At 33.7% G+C, this 18739-nt stretch overlaps 1 protein-coding gene across 1 annotated transcript in view; it reads left to right on the forward strand.

The window, feature by feature from the left end:
* LOC114335659 (uncharacterized) overlaps positions 1-18739 on the forward strand; it is a 253315-nt gene that overhangs the window by 188729 nt on the left and 45847 nt on the right. Inside the window, exon 2 of the mRNA XM_028285929.2 lies at positions 7453-7556. Coding sequence (XP_028141730.1) covers positions 7453-7556 — 104 coding nt within the window. The remainder of the gene's footprint in view (positions 1-7452; positions 7557-18739) is intronic.

An 18739-nucleotide genomic window follows, 5' to 3' on the forward strand; every position in this document is an offset into this window, starting at 1 on the left:
GATTATTTCTATTTTATTAAGTGTTCTGTTATACACACGTTGTTTCTGTTTTATTAAATCTTGTGTTTCCTTGCTGAGTTTTTGAACTTTATCTGTTTTATTATGTGTCGATTCTTTTGCTACTGATATAATAGGTATTTGTTAAATTTTACTTTCGGATTTCAAGGTTTAAATATACAGGGTGAGTCACCACTAACGGGACGGAAGATTACAGCTAAACGGTAAAAGATGTGAAAAAAATTTAAATTGAATAGTTTGTAAGTTGATAAAAGCTACATTCTAAAATTATTTTGAAATATACAGGGTGTCCCAATAAATTGCGGCGTATCAAAGTTATATTTTTTCTTATGGAACACCCTATATTTTATTGCATTTTTTAACTGTCCGCAAAAAATAAGGTATAGTTTCATAAGGCTTCCCTATACCTATGTACAGAGTGTTCTGAGTTATCTTGACTTTTCCTAAAATGTAAAGTTTTAAAAGAAGGCTTATTCTCAAGTTATTTAAGAAATTGTAAAAACATTACTTTTACATCTAAATAGTTGGATATTGGTTGAATGTATTCCATAATTAATTATTATACATTTGTCTACAGGGTGTTCAGAATTTACAGTTTCATTATTGGAGTATTCAATGTGTCATATGATGCTTATTTTAAATAGAACACTATGTATATTAATAAATAATTATACTAACCAAATTTACCTCTTTCGAATGGTATATGAATGTCCTATACCTAGGTGTCATAGTTTTTGCGTAATTTACAATTATTTAAATTCTTAATCTGTAAATCGATTTTAAAACGAAAGATTAATGTCATTGTACGACATTGTCAGTTTATGACAGTGCGGTCTGGTAATTATCAAAACTATAAACATCCGTGTATGATATTCAACTTTTTTTTACTTAAAAATGGCTTTGGAAGAGCCAATTACATTCAGATTTAATTGTTCCTAAAAATGAATAATCACACTATCTATGAAAGAGTAGACATTCTACTTTGCATTGGGGAATATTTTTAAAATTTTCTCTTAGCTTCTAAAGTTTACGCTTAAAAGTATCCTGATAGAGGACACCCAAAAAAGAACGTTTTTGAGAAATTTCTCGACAGATTCCGTGCTGCTGGTAATTTTGCATAGGTAGGAAAAGTTAAATAAAAATAAACCATTTATTTTTGATGACGTCAACGAACTTGATGTCCTGCTTTCTGTTACGGAAAACCCAAATACTAGTACCTACGTGAAAAATGTCGAGTCAATTGGAGATCAGTCTAACAAGTGTATGTAGAATACATAAGAAAAACCACTATCATCCGTATAAAACTCAACTACACCAGCATTAGACAGAACAGGAACGTTTAACTTTTCGTTTATAGACTTTAGAATTTGGAGAAGATCCTGATTTTTTTAAGAATGTAATGTACAGACAAATCTACCTACTTTTAATAATAATCGTCTAGTTAATAGACATAGCTTTCATTTTATTATGATACAGTAAACAAACATTTTAATGTTGATCGCCAACACCGATGAAGTGTTAATGTTTGGGGCAGTATTCTGAGCCAGTACGTTATCGACCCATATTTTTTTGACGAAAATCTGAATGGAGCCACTTTTTTAAATTTCTTAAAACAAGTTTTTTGAATCCTTCTTAAAACCTTCCACTTAGCGTGCGAACAAACATGTGGCTCCAAGTGGACGGGGCTCCTGCTTATTTTTGACGTGATGTTAAGAACAACCTCAACATAAAATTTAGAAATAAATGGATAGATTGATTCGGTCCATATATTTGGCCACCTAGGTCACCAGGATTGACCAAGATGAATTTTTTAAATAAGGTTATATTAAAAATATTGTAAATGCTGCACTTCCTAACCCAGAAACCTGTGTTTAGTACAATCTTTGATTAATATACATGGAGTTCTAATAAAATACCCATCATTATTATGCTACATTGAATAATCTAATAATTAAACTGTAAATTTTGAACACCCTGTAAATAAATGTGTAATAATCAATCATGGAATGCATTAATTATAAGATAATTACCAGACCGTATTGACATAAAATGACAATGTCATACAATGACATTAATTAACTTCATCTTTTGTTTTAAAATCGATTTACAGAGTAAGAATTTAAATAATTATAAATTACGCAAAAACTATGAGACCTAGGTATAGGACATCCATATACTATTCGAAAGAGATAAATTTGTTAAGTATAATTATTTATTAATATACATGGTGTTCCATTTAAAATACGCATCATATGACACAATGAATACCCCACTAATGAAACTATAAATTTTGAACACCCTGTAGTCAAATGTGTAATAATTAATCATGGAATACGTTCAACCAATATCCAACTATTTAGATGTAAAATTAATGTTTTTATAATTTCTTAAATAACTTAAGAATAAGCCTTCTTTTAAAACTTTATATTTTAAGAAAAGTCAACATAACTCAGAACACTCTGTACATAGGTATAGGGAAGCCTTATGAAACTATACCTTATTTTCTGCGGACAATTAAAAAATGCAATAAAATACAGGGTGTTCCATAAGAAAAAATATAACTTTGATACGCCGCCATTTATTGGGACACCCTGTATATTTCAAAATAATTTTAAAATGTAGCTTTTATCAACTTACAAACTATTCAATTTAAATTTTTTTCAAATCTTTTACCGTTTCGCTGTAATATTCCGTCCCGTTAGTGGTGACTCACCCTGTATATCTATTATACTACAATCACAATAAAGATGCACTAGAAATAAACAAACCAAGGCACGTTGAATATTACGAGGAGCACTCCCGAATCATAATTTACAATGTATACAGGGTGTTTCATTAACAATTGTCTATTCAGTAACTGGAGAAACCTTAGCACAAAATACGAAGATTTAACCTAAAACACTGAAATAAAATGTGGTTTCTTACTGAGTTACAGGGTGTTTTATTTAAAAATTTAAAACTTATTTTTGCTCAGCATTTTAAAACAATTCGACGTATCCTTTTCATAGTTGGCAGGAAGTATAAATAGGTACTATACAAACTACTAAATTATGTTAAACAAACGTTTCTGGCTATTACCAGGGCGTACGACGGGGGAAAATGAATGGTTGACCCTTTCCAAATTCTACGCCACTGCCGGAATTGCTATTTTAGTCCAATATTTGGATTCTCCAATACTTTCTATGAAAATAATGTACTGTTCATTCGTAACGATAAAGACATTAGTTTCCGAGATATTTGAAGTTGAAAATGCAACGGCACAGCTATTTTTGTCAATGTATTGCGCCCCTTTATTTTTAACTTCAAATATCTCGAAAAATGATGATTTTTTCTTTACGAATGAAGGGTATATTATTTACATAGAAAATATTGGAGAATCTAAAAGTTATGCTAAAATAGCAATTCCATCAGTGGTGTCGAATTTGGAAAGGGTCAACTTGGAAAGGGTCAAGGGTCAAGGGATTCACTTTTCCCTGTACGCCTCTGGTAGTAGCCAGAAACGTTTATTTAACATCCAATAGTAGGGTGTACAGTATCTATACTTTTTGACAAGTATGATAAGGATATATGAAATACTTTTAAAGTACTGGGTACAAAATTTTTTAAATTCTAAATCAAACATAGCTATTACATAAATATTAACTATTTGTATCCAGTACTTTAAAAGTATTCGACATATCCTTATCATACTTGGTAGAAGGTGTAGGTACTGTACACCATACTAAAATATGTTAAATAAACCTTTCTGGCTACTACCAGAGGCGTACGACAGGGAAAGTGAATGGTTGACCCTTCCCACGTTCTACGCCACTGGCGAAATTACTATTTTAGTGAAATTTTTCGATTTTCCAACACTTTTTATGTAAATAACATACTCTTCATTCGTACCGATAAAATCATTAGTTTTCGAGATATTTGAAGTTAAGAATGAAGGGATACTATACATTAACCAAAATAGCTGTGCCGTTGCATTTTCAACTTCAAATATCTCGAAAACTAATGACTTTATCGTTACGAATGAAGATTACATTATTTTCCTAAAAAGTATTGGAGAATCCAAATATTCGACTAAAATAGCAATTCCGGCAGTGGCTTAGAATTTGGAAAGGTTCAACCATTCACTTTCCCCGTCGTACGCCTCTGGGAATAGCCAAAAACGTTTGTTTAACATAATTTAGTAGTTTGTACAGTACCTATACTTTCTGCCAATTATGAAAAAGATACGTCGAATAGTTTTAAAATGCTGAGCAAAAATAGTTTTTAAATTTTTAGATAAAACACCCTGTAACTCAGTAAGGAATTACATTTTATATAAGTGTTTTAGGTTTCATATTTTTTGCTAAGGTTTCTCCAGTTATTATATGGACAATTATTAATGAAACACCCTGTATACATTGTACAAAGTTTATATTATACATTGTAAATCATGATTCGGGAGTGCTCTTCGTAACATTCAAGTGTCTTGGTTTGTTTATTTCTAGTGCATCTTTATTGTGATTTTAGTATAGTTCAGTAAGTTCTGTCAGTTTATGTTCGTATTCAGTTTTTCTGTTTAAGTCCGTCTATATTTATTTTTTTTTTGCCTGGCGTTTAGAAACTTTCTTTTTTTTTTGTCTTGGTGTTACTGTTACCTAATTCTTTGGATACGGACGTTTCGCCCCCGCCGTTTCGCGACCCGACTGTTTCGCCCCCGTCGTTTCGTCCCCAGCCGTTTCGCCCCCGAACCGTTTCGCCCCCGAACCGTTTCGCCCCTGGGATTTTACCTAACATTTTTAACTAGTTGCATTGAGTTATAATGTTATAAATACAATGTTAGTAATACATTTACCTATTGATCATTTTTTGTTCTTAGCTTAGGTTAGGTTAGATTAGGTTAGGTTAGGTTATGTCCGTATATTGTAAGTAAGGCAAAATTTGTTTTCTGAGAACAAAATCCTTTGTTTAAGTAAATATGTAAAATGATTTCTGAGAAAAATTATATATTAATCCTGTCTACCTACTATAAATATGTGTAACAAAGAACTTCTAAGAAAAACATACAAAAAATGATCATTAGGTAAATGTATTACTAACATTGTATTTATAATTCAATGCAACTAGTTAAAAATGTTGGTAAAATCCCGGGGGCGAAACGGTTCGGGTGCGAAACGGTTCGGGGGCGAAACAGCTGGGGACGAAACGGCGGGGGCGAAACGCCCGTAAACCTTCTTTTTCGTATTCTTAGCATTCTGTGATCGCTAGGTACCTATGTTTTTCGTGTTTAACACTATTCCCATTCGGGCTTTTCCAAGTACCTATATCTTCCCTTTCTGGATTTTTAAAGAACGTATTGGTTATGTTATAGGTATATTAAAGAATGCTGTGTTGTAAATTATTTCGTTCCCTTTTTTAATTTTTTTCTTTCCTGAAGTGTGATCAGGTCACTAAAACATAAATCTCGCGATGTATTAGATTCTCATATTTTCAAGCTTTTGTTTAACCCTGCTGTCCTGTTCGGGTCTATTTGACCCAAAAAATAATTTATTTATTATTTTACAAATTATTACGCGGCGTAACGATTTATTGTTTCGTGACTTTATTACCTAATATGAGGTCTTTCAATTGCATTTGAGATAAACAATCATCTTCCTGATTTTTTTGATAAAAATGAAATTGTTACCTTGGGTACGTTCGGGTCAATATGACCCGCGTATTTCAACCGTTAAAAATTAGCTGTGTATGTGTGTTTAGTTGGCAGTATTCTATATTGGCAGTACCTGTGTGTTTGTCAGCCGGATACGTCTGTAAATAAAAACAGGTTTCTGCAAGCTAGAACTTGTAACATAAACTGTAGTATGGCTGGACGGTGTTGCAAACCAAATTATAAATATGACCAACGGATATATGGACGGACCAAAATGGTCTTTGTAACCAACTGGAAAGACAAGACTAAAGTTGGTTTCCAAGCATACATTGGTCTTTTATTTTTAGCTCCAGTTTATAAGTTCCATGGCTAATCAAATAAAAGTTTGTGGAATGAAGAAACGGGTCGTAGTATATTTCAATCAACAGTGTAGCTTGACATATTTACAAAAAGTTTGCAAGTAATACGTTTTGATAACAAAACTACTAGACATGATAGGAGACGTTTTGATAAACTTGCTGTAATACGTGAAATTTATGAAACATAAGTAGAAAATGTACCAAAATTTTTTAACCCTGATGAAAATGTTACCGTAAGTAAGCAACTAGTTGCCTTTAGATGCATCTCCCTTCAAATGGTACATTTCAAGCAAGCAAGCGAAATATGGCACAAACGTTTAAGTTTTATGTAATTATGAACAGTAAAACTTCTTATGCTCTAAAATTGCAGATCTATACAGGAATGCGTGTGATGTGTCACTTGAGTAGTAATTTGGAAGGACACAATATTACGTGTAATAACTTTTTTACATCGTAAAATTTAGGACAATTTCTTCTAAAACAAAGTTTATACAATGCCGGGAATTATAGGTAAAATAAACCGGAGCTTTCAGCAAAAATCGCGAATACAGAAGTTCATAGTACGTCATTTTTGCTTCACGCAAGACTGTTGTTGACAGTATTCGTAAAAATAATAAAAATGTTGTTCTTATGAGTACTTTGCGTCATGAATCGATAATGCAACATTCATCACTTTCATCAAATGAAAACGCCCCAAATGATTTTAGATTACAATTCTAATAAGGGAGCAATGGATACTCTAGATTAGCTTGTTAGCACGTATACATATGAGAAGAGATAAATCGCTGGCCAATGATTGTTTTTTATAATCTGCTGGACATTTCTGCCCACAAGGCGTTCGTGTTATGGGCATTAATAAATATCCAATCGAATACTAATAAACTGGAAAAATGGCTAATTTTCTTGAGGAATTGGGAAAAACTAATGAAACCAGTCATTATTTCCAGAAAAATATACTAATAACTAAAGGCTCTCACGGACTGGTAAAATGGACACGAGCAGAAACAAGTAGACAAAATGGAAATGCTAGTGAACCATCTATGGACAATCTAACTCCGCCTGCTAAAGAAGCACGCTGTAAACTTGCCCTAAAAACGATAAAGACTAATTATTCTGTTGTATTATTTATCATAAATATATTTGTAAAATAAATTCTTTTTATTAATGTCCCAGTTGTAAATTGAATTAAATTTTTGTAGATATTTATTATTAGGCCTTTTTAAAAGAAAAAATACCTTTATTTTTGTTAATAATGTTTAATTTATATTAGCAACATATTTTTTGTTTAATTAACCATCATTTCTTGTTAATAAAGTTTTATTTATCACCATTAGCTTATTTTATTTCGATTAAGGAACGTAAACCATAGTTGGGTCATATTGACCCGAACAGTACATTTGTGTAGTTGACTCGAACGGGACAGCAGGGTTAATTTTCCTCTATTATTTACAGATATATATCCTTGAACCTGCAATGTTTTGGTAAAAGACGTCAGACACGCATTTCCATTGAAACTACAAATGCAATCAAATTAATCGTCCTATCCTTAAGGTCAAGTAAGTAAGTACGAATGTTTTTGTGTACTGTACATTATTATTTAGTTAAAAATATTAAATTTTGTTTTAAAATAATTTACGACAGTCACGTCGTTAGTTTAAAATAATCAAGTTAAATAGATTCTTTTAAAATAGTTTCAAAAATGTACCATCTATACTAAAATCACGATAAAGATGCACTAGAAATATTTGATCAAACCAAGACACGTTCAATATTATGAGCAGCACGCCCGAATCATGATTTACAATGTATAAACTTTATAAATCATGATTTGGGATTTACAATGCAGGTACAGTCGGAAAAATTAAAGAATACCCATGAACGAACATACACTTGCAATCATAAAAAGCGGGTCACTCGTGTCACTCGATGAATTATTCAAGTTGGCTGTCTCGAATTTTCTAAACCTGTTGGCCGATTTGAGTGATTTTTTTAGTATGTTATATCCTTATTCTTTAACAATGTCGCTATAATAATATTGTTGCTAGACAGGTAAATTGTCATTGTATACCGGGTGTAACAATCACACTGTGTTTATTCCTCAAAGTTCGGAACACCTGTGGAAAGTTTTAGCATAGATAAAATATTGAAATTAAAACTCAATTGTAGCCTTAGTCTTTCTTAACATCTTATTTTTTGATTTATTTGTTTATGTTGGATAATAAAAAGTTAGCCAAGTTAATGACTAGCCATGTTTGTTATCAATACAGGGTGTTTCTAAATAAGTGCGACAAACTTTAAGGGGTAATTCTGCAGGAAAAAATAACGACAGTTTGCTTTATAAACATATGTCCGCAAATGTTTCGTTTCCGAGATACGTGATGTTGAAATTTTTCTTACAAACTGACGATTTATTTATTGCTCTAAAACCCGTGAAGATATGCAAATGAAATTTGGTACGTTTTAAGAGGCAGTTATTTTGCATTTTTTGACATACAATTAATAATTATATATTCACCATGGGCGTGCATATGGGTATAAACATTTTAGATACATCCCGTATGCACGCCAATGGTGAATATAAAATTCTTAAATATATGTTAAAAAATTCGCCATAACTACCTCTTAGCACCTACCAAATTTCATTTGCATATCTCAACCGGTTTTAGAGCAATAAATAAATCGTCAGTTTGTAAGAAAAAATTTAACATCCCGTATCTTGAAACCGAATAATTTGCGGCCATACGTTTATAAAGCAAACGGTCATTATTTGTTCATGCAGAATTACCCCTTAAGGTTTGTAGCACTTATTTAGAATCACACTGTATTGATGAAGAACATGGTTAGTTGTTACCGTGTCTAACTTTTTTATTATCCAACATAAAAAAATAAATCAAAAAAGAAAATGTTAAGAAAGCCTAAGGCTACAATCGAGTTTTAATTTCAATATTTTATCTATGCTAAGACATTCCACAGGGTGTTTCAAACTTTGAGGAATAAACACAATATGATTGTTACACCAGGTATACAATGAAAATTTACCTGTCTAGCAACAATATTATTATAGCGATATTGTTAAAGAATAAGGCTATATCCTACTAAAAAATCACTCAAATCGGACAACAGGTTTAGAAAATTCGAGACATCTAACTTGAATAATTCATCGAGTGACCCGCTTTTTATGATCGCAAGTGTATAAAACACGCTGTATTTTCCTGTCACCGTGTCACACAAAAAATTGGCCAGCGCAAGTACATGTAATAATTATTATTACATGTACTTGAGCTGGCCAATTTTCTTTGTGACACGGTGGCAGGAAAATACAGCGTGTTTTATATGTTCGATCATGGGTATCTTTCATTTTTCCGACTGTATATACATTGTAAGTCATGATTTGGGAGTGCTCCTTGTAATACTCAACGTGTCTTGGTTTGTTTATTTCTAGTTCTAGTTCTAATTTCAATATTATTATTCATTTATTATTCATTATTTTATTCATTCCAGTATTAATCATAAAAGATACGTAACATGACGTTTTTAGGTCAAAATCTGATACAAGCAGTATCTTTCCTGAAAACGTTTAACACATCTGGCATGTATGTTCACCAGGGCATTTAGCACTAAAAACACCGGAATATGGAATAAATCTGTTTTTAAATACAGCACCCAGGGACTTGCAACTTTTTGCATTGTGTTCAGGATGACGCCAGGAAAAAGTCTACAATAGAAAATGCTGGAAATGCATAATTGCATCTTAAATTATATAACATACATCCAAAATTGCAGAAAATGTCAAAATCGGTATTTTAAGGGCCAGATTTTGTTATTCGGTGGGTTTTTGGGGTCACTAAACACGAATACGCAATCAAAACCGGCCACTGATAAATGGTGCCCAGGGTTACTGCTGAGGCACGTCATCTGAAGTTTCGACACTTAATTGATACAAACAGATCACTCGGGGGTTTTTGGGATCACTGAACATGAATACGTCATCAGAACCGACCCCCCGGTGCCCAGGGTCACTGCTGAGGCACGTCATCTGGAGTTTCGTGGGTTTTCGGCTTTAGTAGCATCTGATGCTTCGGGTCGGTTCTGATTGCGTATTCGTGTTCAGTGACCCCAAAAACCACCTGAATACCGAAATCCGGCATTAATAAACGGATTTTGACATGTTTTTTCTATCCTAGACTTTTTTCCTGGCGTCATCCTGAGCACTATGCAAAACGTTGCTGGAAGTCTCTAGGAGCTGTATTTAAAAATCGAATTATTTTTTGCTAAATGCTCTGGTCTAATGTGACACAATTGTAATTTTTAAAACGAGAGATGCTTTTCATATATACATAAAAGTCTTAAATCGTTTTGAACTATTCAAAGTTTTTAAATATGATCGTAATTACCAACACAAAATATTCGAACCATAATTTATAAAGATATTCCTGTTCAACTATAAAAATGTATTGGAACAATAAAAAAACAAATTCATAGTCAGTATACAGTGATGAGCGCGCTAATAACCGGAAAAATAACGCAAAAGATGGGAATATAGGCACTAGGTACATTGTGAAATAAAAAAAGATGAAACTAGTAGAGGTGGAAATCATCGATATAAACGTATAAATTAACATTAAATTACATAGTTTCCCACCTTTAGACGTATCGGAGGAGTATAACTGTCACTGTGACAGAAGAATTTTATAAAATACTCCTGTCACAGACGTCTAAAGGTGGGAAACTATGTAATGTAATGTTAATTTATACGTTTATATCGATAATTTCCACCTCTACTAGTTTCATCTCTTTTTATTTCACAATGTATTATGTTTTCCTCGTACACCTTAGAGTAAAACGAGTAACTGATTATATATATATATATATATATATATATATATATATATATATATATATATATATATATATTATTTTTTCCATCTTTTGTATTATTTTCCAGTTATTAGCGCGCTCATCATTGTATATTGTAATGTAGCATCAATGTAGCCCTCTCTCAGATCTTTTTCACTCAAAGCTTTGATTATTTCTTACCAGATTTCTCTCGGATATCCGTTTTTCCTTCTATCTGTTGGTTTCCAGTCTATTATTGGTTTTGGTATTCAGTCTTTATCCAGTATATAAATTATAATATATCCATAAAATATGTATTGATTCTAGCGTATATAAATATAACCAATAACATTTATTTTTGGTTCATCTTTATGGGTCATCTCCTTATAGGCTATTGATTATGTACTATAGAAAGGAACTACAACGTTAACGGAGTTTTATTATTTCATATGGTCAATGAATCTCTATATATGAAAAAACCGCGGAGTGCTACCATTTAAAGGGGTGCGTTTTTGAGAAATGGGTGAATTAGTCCCTGGGCACAGGTTACAAACAGGTCTACATAAAAATTGTTCCTGGTTAAATTTCATATCTAAATATAACGTTTTAAGGTCAAAGATACTTCTTTTTACAAAAATATATTCAAAAGAAAAAGCACAAAGAAACCCAAAAGAAATAAATTTTGTTTTTTGTCCCATAACTTTTGTCCACGGGGATATAGGTATAGACATTGCTTCACAGAAAAAAAATTTACATATTTTTTCTTTAAAATGTTGTTTGGTAGAGGTCATTAGCATTTATAGTTTTCGAAATATGATTTTTCAAAGTTTGCCACTCACAGCAATTTTGGGCAATTTTCCTTGTTATTTCGCAAATATTGTTCTGTAACTTTTTTCTACGTAACTTTAGGCATATGAAATGGTATATGTAAGAGGAATAGAAATCAATTACCTCTAAAATATTCTACTGTATAATGTTGTACGACTTCTTTTAAAGAGGTTATCTTTTTCAAGGTTTTATACTTTTAACGAGTTTTTATATTTTTTACGATTATTTTTTAAATTTCCCATTATAACTTTTTTTTCTACATTTAGGTATATATTATAATAATAAAAGAGAAAGCTTATTCTGTTTACTTTAAAATGGTGTATTATAAAAAATTCTAGGACTATTTTTGAATAAGAATATGCTTTTTCAAAATGTAATAAGTACTTGCAACAATTTTTGATTTTAGGATTATTTTTTAAATTTCTCATTATAACTTTTTTATGTGATTGTGTGTTATGATTAAATCTTATTTTTTATTGGTAATACTTTGGATCCACTTGACTCGGCCGGGCAAACTTCAAAATATGGATTAATTCCAATATTTACTGTCAAAGCTCCTGCACCACAAGCTTTGCTTGAAAAAATAGCATGTAAATGTACCAAAGGATGTACAAAAAACTGCGGCTGTATGAAGATAGGAATTAGTTGTTCAATATTCTGCAAAGGATGCATGTGCATGGGTACTAATTTTGGGAACTCTAAGATAACTGAGGTGTCAGAGGAAGATATTGAACCTAATGCTAACGAAGAGATGGACTTTGATTTTGAAAATTTTTTAAATGTCACGTTTAAATAATTTTAACTAAAGTGATGTTTTCTAAGACTAATGTTTATGTAATTTTTGTAAAAGAAAGCCCTCTTTATTGAGCAATATATAGTATATTCATGTACAAGAAAAAAAAGTTGAGATAATGAGAAATTTAAAAAATATTCTTAAAGTCAAAAATCGTTGCAAGTACTTATTACATTTTGAAAAATAATTTATCTTATTCAAAAATAATCCTAGAATTTTTTGTAATACACCATTTTAAAGTAAACAAAATAAGCTTTTTTATTATATAATATTATATATACCTAAATGTAGAAGAAAAAAAATTATAATGAGAAATTTCAAAACTAATCGTAAAAATAATATTTTTTATATTAGGTATTATATAATATGTATATAATATATAATATAATTTTATATTATATATACTATATATAATATATTATATACATATTATATAATATAATATGTATATAATATATAATATAATTTTATATTATATATACTATATATAATATATTATATAATATATTATACAATAATAATATTATTTTATTTTTAAATTATATTATAAAAAATCGTTAAAAGTATAAAACGCTGAAAAACCATAATCTCTTTAAAAAAAAGTCGTATAACGTTATACAGTACACCATTTTAAAGGTAATTGATTTCTATTCTTATTACATGTACCATTGTATATACCTAAAGTTACGTATAAAAAAGTTACAGAACAATATTTGCGAAATAACAAGGAAAATTGCCCAAAATTGCTGTGAGTGGCAAACTTTGAAAAATCATATTTCGAAAACTATAAATCCTAATTACTTATACTAAACAATATTTTAAAGAAAAAATATGTAGATTTTTTTTCTGTAAAGCAATGTCTATACCTATATCCTCGTGAACAAAAGTTATGGCACAAAAAACAAAATTTCTTTCTTTTGGGTTTCTTTGTGCTTTTTCTTTTGAATATATTTTTGTAAAAAAAAGCATCGTTGACTTAAAAAAGTGACATTTAGATATGAAATTTAACCAAGAACAATTTTTATGTAGATATGCTTGTAACAAAAGTACATAGAACTCACCCTAATGTAACCTGTGCCCAGGGACTAATTCACCCATTTATCAAAAACGCACCCATTTAAATGGTAGCACTCCACGGTTTTTTCATATATAGATGTCCATTGACCATATGAAATAATAAAACCCCGTTAACGTTGTAGTTCCTTTTAGCTGTCTTATTTTGAATGTAATCAATAGCCTATTAGGGTTAGAAAGTTATCAATATCATGACAATTCATATAATGCCGCCCTGAACAGTAAACTGAATTACACCCAAACCAGGTTATTAAGTTATAGATCCAGAAAATCCGTCCCCTTTTTCTCGAATTGTTCCTTACATTGTTACTTGAAGCAAGTTACAAAGTTTGCCTCTCATGACATGTCCTACAGATTGTAATTTTTTATCCTAATTTTATTTACATAGCGTATACTTACATCAGAGAATAAATAATTAATCTTACAATTATTAGGTATACATATATTATACAATACATTACAAACGGATTTCCAATTTATTACGTGTTCTATTGACTCTTCAGTTGCCATTAGGAATTCTTTAGAGTCGCATGTGTAAGCTCTGCGTGGGAAGTCCTGCACTATATGCCTGATCGTCTTCCTTGTAGCTCTGCAATCCCAAGAAGGCGAAGGAAGTTAACCCGATCTGTAGAAGGAGTCGGCGCATCTTCTGCAGTTTGTTCTGATCCGATTAAGGGCTGCCCAAATCTTACGGGGACGTTCAAATCCGTCGAATTTGTCTGTGACGTCCAGTTATTCGGGGGGTTTCAATCCATCTCCGTCACTCCACTTTCCTTGTATTATAAGGCAAAGTAGATGGTATTTAAGTATAAATATGGCCGAAGTATTCTGTTTTTCTCCTCTTTATAATGTTTATGAGCAGGCGGACTGAATTCATGATTTCAAGAACATCTTCATTGGAAGTGTGCGAAATCCACGAAATTTTTAGGATCCGTCGATAGCACCACAATTCGAATGCTTCTAATTTGTTTAGTATTGTGCTTTTTAACGTCGATGTCTCACAACCATACAATATCATAGACCATACATATAATTTTAGGACCTTCTTACGAATATTCATCGACAGGTTTCTATTACTTACAGAAAACTGGTTTCAGTTCATAAAAGCCTTACGTGATGTTTTGATCCTGGTTATTATCTCTTCATCATAGTCACAATTTATATTTAACCAGCTGCAGGTATTTGAAATGGTCTACCCGTTCTATCTCCTCTCCATTAAGAGAAAGCAGACCTTTACCTATATTAATCTTCCCAACCGCCATCCACTATGCCTTTGAAATGTTGATTTTAAGCCTCTTCGATAACTTGCTCTACTGACTAGATTTACTAATGTCAGAAGATCTTGTAAATTTTCTGCAAGAATATCTGCATCGACATACGCATCTGATATTGTTGATTACGTCTCCGCCTAGTCTTACTCCCTCTTTTCTCTCATACAAAGCCTCCCTAAAGATTTCTTCAGAGTACAGATTAAAAAGACTAGGTGACAAAACACAACCCTGTCGTACTACACGTTTGATGGGTACGTTTTCAGTACGACTATCTTTAATTTGAATAGAGGCTACTTGATTCTAATATAAGAATTTTAGTAGTCTTATATCGTAGTGGTGAAGTCCTGCTGCCCGCAGGCAATAAAAAAGTGTATCGTGTTGTACTCGGTTAAATGCCTTCTCAAAGTCGATCATCATCATCATCTTCTTCTTCTTAAAGTGCCGTCTCCTCAATTGAGGTTGGCTACTACAATTGCAAACTCTTCTCTGTTTTCAGCTGTTCTTATTAGCTGTTCAAAATTTAGCCCTGTCCATTGTCGGATATTTCTGAGCCACGATAGTATTTTCCTTCCTAGTCCTATCCTTCCCTCGATCTTTCCTTTCACTATAAGTTGAGCATATTGTTACTTATTATTTCTCAATATGTGGCCCAGGTATGATGTTTTTCTAACTTTCACTGCGTTGAAAAGTTCTCTTGCCTTGCCTATTCTATGCAGCACTTCTTCGTTTGAGGTATGCGATGTCCACGAAATTTTGAGAATTCTCCGGTAGATCCACATTTCAAAGGCCTCCAACTTATTTATGGTTGATGTTTTAAGGGTCCATGTCTCAACTGCATAGAGAAGAGTCGACCAGACGTAGCATTTGGATAAACGTAGTCGAATTTCGAGATTTATTCGAGAATCACAAAGCAGTTTTTTGATTTTTTCGAAAGATTTTCTGGCCTGTTCTATTCTCGATCTTATTTCTAGATCCGGATTTAAGCTGCTATCGATCCAATATCCCAAGTAGTTAAATCTATTGACTTGTTCTAAAATATGCCCATTTATTGTGCAAGGTTGAGGTACGTTTTGGTTTTTTCGGATTGACATCACTTTGGTTTTTTTAATGTTTATGTTCATACCAAACTGCTCACAGGTCGAGTTGGTCTTGTCGATGAGTCGTTGTAGACCTAAGTTGGAATCCGCGATCAACACCGTATCATCGGCGTATCTTTTTTTTGGGAGGTGGGAATCTTCTTAAGACCGTCTGGGAAGGTGTCCCAGGTGTGTCGGATTCAGTCCGTCCTATCTCTATCTTGCCGGGCCGCCTACCTACTAAACCCACCTCCTCTTTCTCCAGCCGACGGGTCCGGAACCGCTCTTAGCGAGCATATCTGACCCGTACACCTTACCCGTAGCTCCCCTCCGGCACTCCCAGCGTGTATTCTACGGATTAGCCGGCCGCTTGGCCGCCCCCCGCCCCCGCGCGCCGCACCAAATCGGTCACCGTGCGCGGGGTAGTAGGGCAGCCAGAACGCCACCCAAACCAAGGTGGAACCAACCAAAGAATGCCAGTTGACAGTTACGAGTAACTCCAATCATTCATGCTTTCATCTATGCACGCCTTATCATCCACCCATTCACTCATTCACTCTGATATTAAGATGGGGCAGTCTATGTAGGTCGGATGTAAAAGGTCCTTCTTCACCGACTGCCCCACAACGATACGGACAAATATAACATAACAAAAAGAAACAAGAATAAAAGAGATTAAAAAAAGAAAGAGCAGAGAAGGTACGAGGGAGAGAAAAGAAGAGAAAATATAAGGGAGAGAAACAGAGAAGAGAAAGAAAAGATAGATAACATGAATAGGACAAAGCAGAAAGCAAAAATAAAAGAACGGTAAGAATTAAAAATAAAATTAAATAGGTTAATTAATAAAATCCGATAAAATAATAAATAACAGATAAAATTAGCTAAAAAGTAAAATAGATAAAATTAAATAGGCAGTCAGCGTGATTAGGGTGTATAGGATCCTCCCCCCGCTGACTACCAACCACTACACGAACGATTTTTTTTATAAATAAATAATATGATATGTAATATGGGTCATCCCGCCTGTAGTCGTCTCTCTTTTTCTTCTTTCTGCTTCATGGTTTTTGTGACAAAAGCAATGAACAAGTCGAAGTCCCTCTTGCTTCCGATAAGTATATCCATGAGCTCTTGTGGCTCACCTAGAGGAGACCCCAGATCCAGCTGCAGCTCAGTTCGCCCCGAACGATATGCAGGGCACACGAATACGACATGCCGCGCGTCATCCACAACCCCATACTCGGGACATAGATCGTCCGTCGTGTTCCTTATACGGAAGGTGTATTTCCTGAACGGTCCATGCCCCGTCAAGAACTGTGTGAAGTAGTAGTTAACGCGATGATGTCGGCACTCGTACCACCTCACTACATCCGGAATCAGGCATCTCGTCCAGGCAGCCTTTCCGACTTCAGTTGCCCATTCCCTCTGCCACATGTCCAAGCTACTCTTTCTTTCTTGTGTCCCTGAACCAATTGCCCCGTTTCCCCTCTGATGCATTCGGACCCTTTCTCTGGTCAGAATGTGCACCGGAACAGACCCAGCCACCGCTTGTAAAGCAATGGTTGAAACGGTTTTGTACGCGCTGCACACCCTGATCAGAGGTTTCCTCTGTACTCTAAGAAGCATGTCTCTGTATTTTGCCATCTCTAGAACCTCGTGCCACACTGGGGCCCCGTATAGTAAGATGGACATGATTGATTGCAACATTACAACTCGTTTTTGTGATCCCGGACCCCCTATATTTGGCATTAATTTGTTTAGTGTGGAGGTCCTTTCTTCCGCCTTCCGACATGCCTCTTATATGTGTGATCCGAATTTCATTTTGTCATCAAAAGTTATTCCTAAGTATTTAACAGTTTTCTGGGGTCTTATTACGGAGTCTTTGTACTCGAATAATATGTTTTCTCTATATCTCGGTCCCCTCAAGATTATCGCTTCCGTTTTCTCTACTGCTAGTTTTAAATAATTTTCTTCTATCCATTCCGCAGTTCTTTTTATTGCTCGGTTTACTTTTTCTCTTATGCCCCAATCATTTTCGACTAGTAAGGCCAGGTCGTCCGCGTATTCAATCGCCCTGACTCCTCTCTCCGTGTTTACTTCTAGTACCCCGTTATATAATATATTCCATAGTGAGGGTCCCAGGACTGACGCCTGGGGTACTCCCGCGGTCATTTTCATCTTCTTTTTCTTGGATATTCATACGGTTCTTTCAGATAGGTAGTCTTTTATTATGTTGGACACATATTCCGGAGCCCCACTTTCGACTATTCTGTCTATAATGAGGTCCCAGTTTGCTGAGTTGAAAGCGTTTTTAATGTCCAACAGAACAAGGACCACCCACTTTTTTTTGCTTACTCTAGTCGTGTCCCTTATCCAGACTGCCATCGACTGCCGATCGGCCTTTTCTAAATCCATATTGCTGGTTTGATAGCACTCTCTCATCTTCCAACACGCCTTCCAGCCTCTTTTTGATAAGCGCCTCATAGAACTTACCAAGGCAGTCTAGGAGGCATATTGGCCGATAAGAGGATGCCGAATCGGGGGGTTTCCCAGGTTTTAGGAGCAGAACTAGGTTCGCTTCCTTTAAGCCTCTGGGAAACTCTTATGATAGTTCCTGTTTACCTGAACCATCTCAGATGATTGAGGGGTGGTTACCCCCTACCATAAGGGTTAATTAAGTAACACTAGTCACTGTAAATTCATTATTTGTACATTGAAGTAACTACGGTAAAGAGCTGGTGGTATAATATTTATCCGCTGTGATGTTTACCCATTGGGATCTCAAATACCAATGACTAATCTTTACGCAATGAAATTAAAACTAAGAATGTGGATTCCCCTGTTTAATGTTTTTGTATATAGTG

Source organism: Diabrotica virgifera, chromosome 2 (genome assembly GCF_917563875.1).
Source record: "Diabrotica virgifera virgifera chromosome 2, PGI_DIABVI_V3a".
NCBI lineage: Eukaryota > Metazoa > Arthropoda > Insecta > Coleoptera > Chrysomelidae > Diabrotica > Diabrotica virgifera.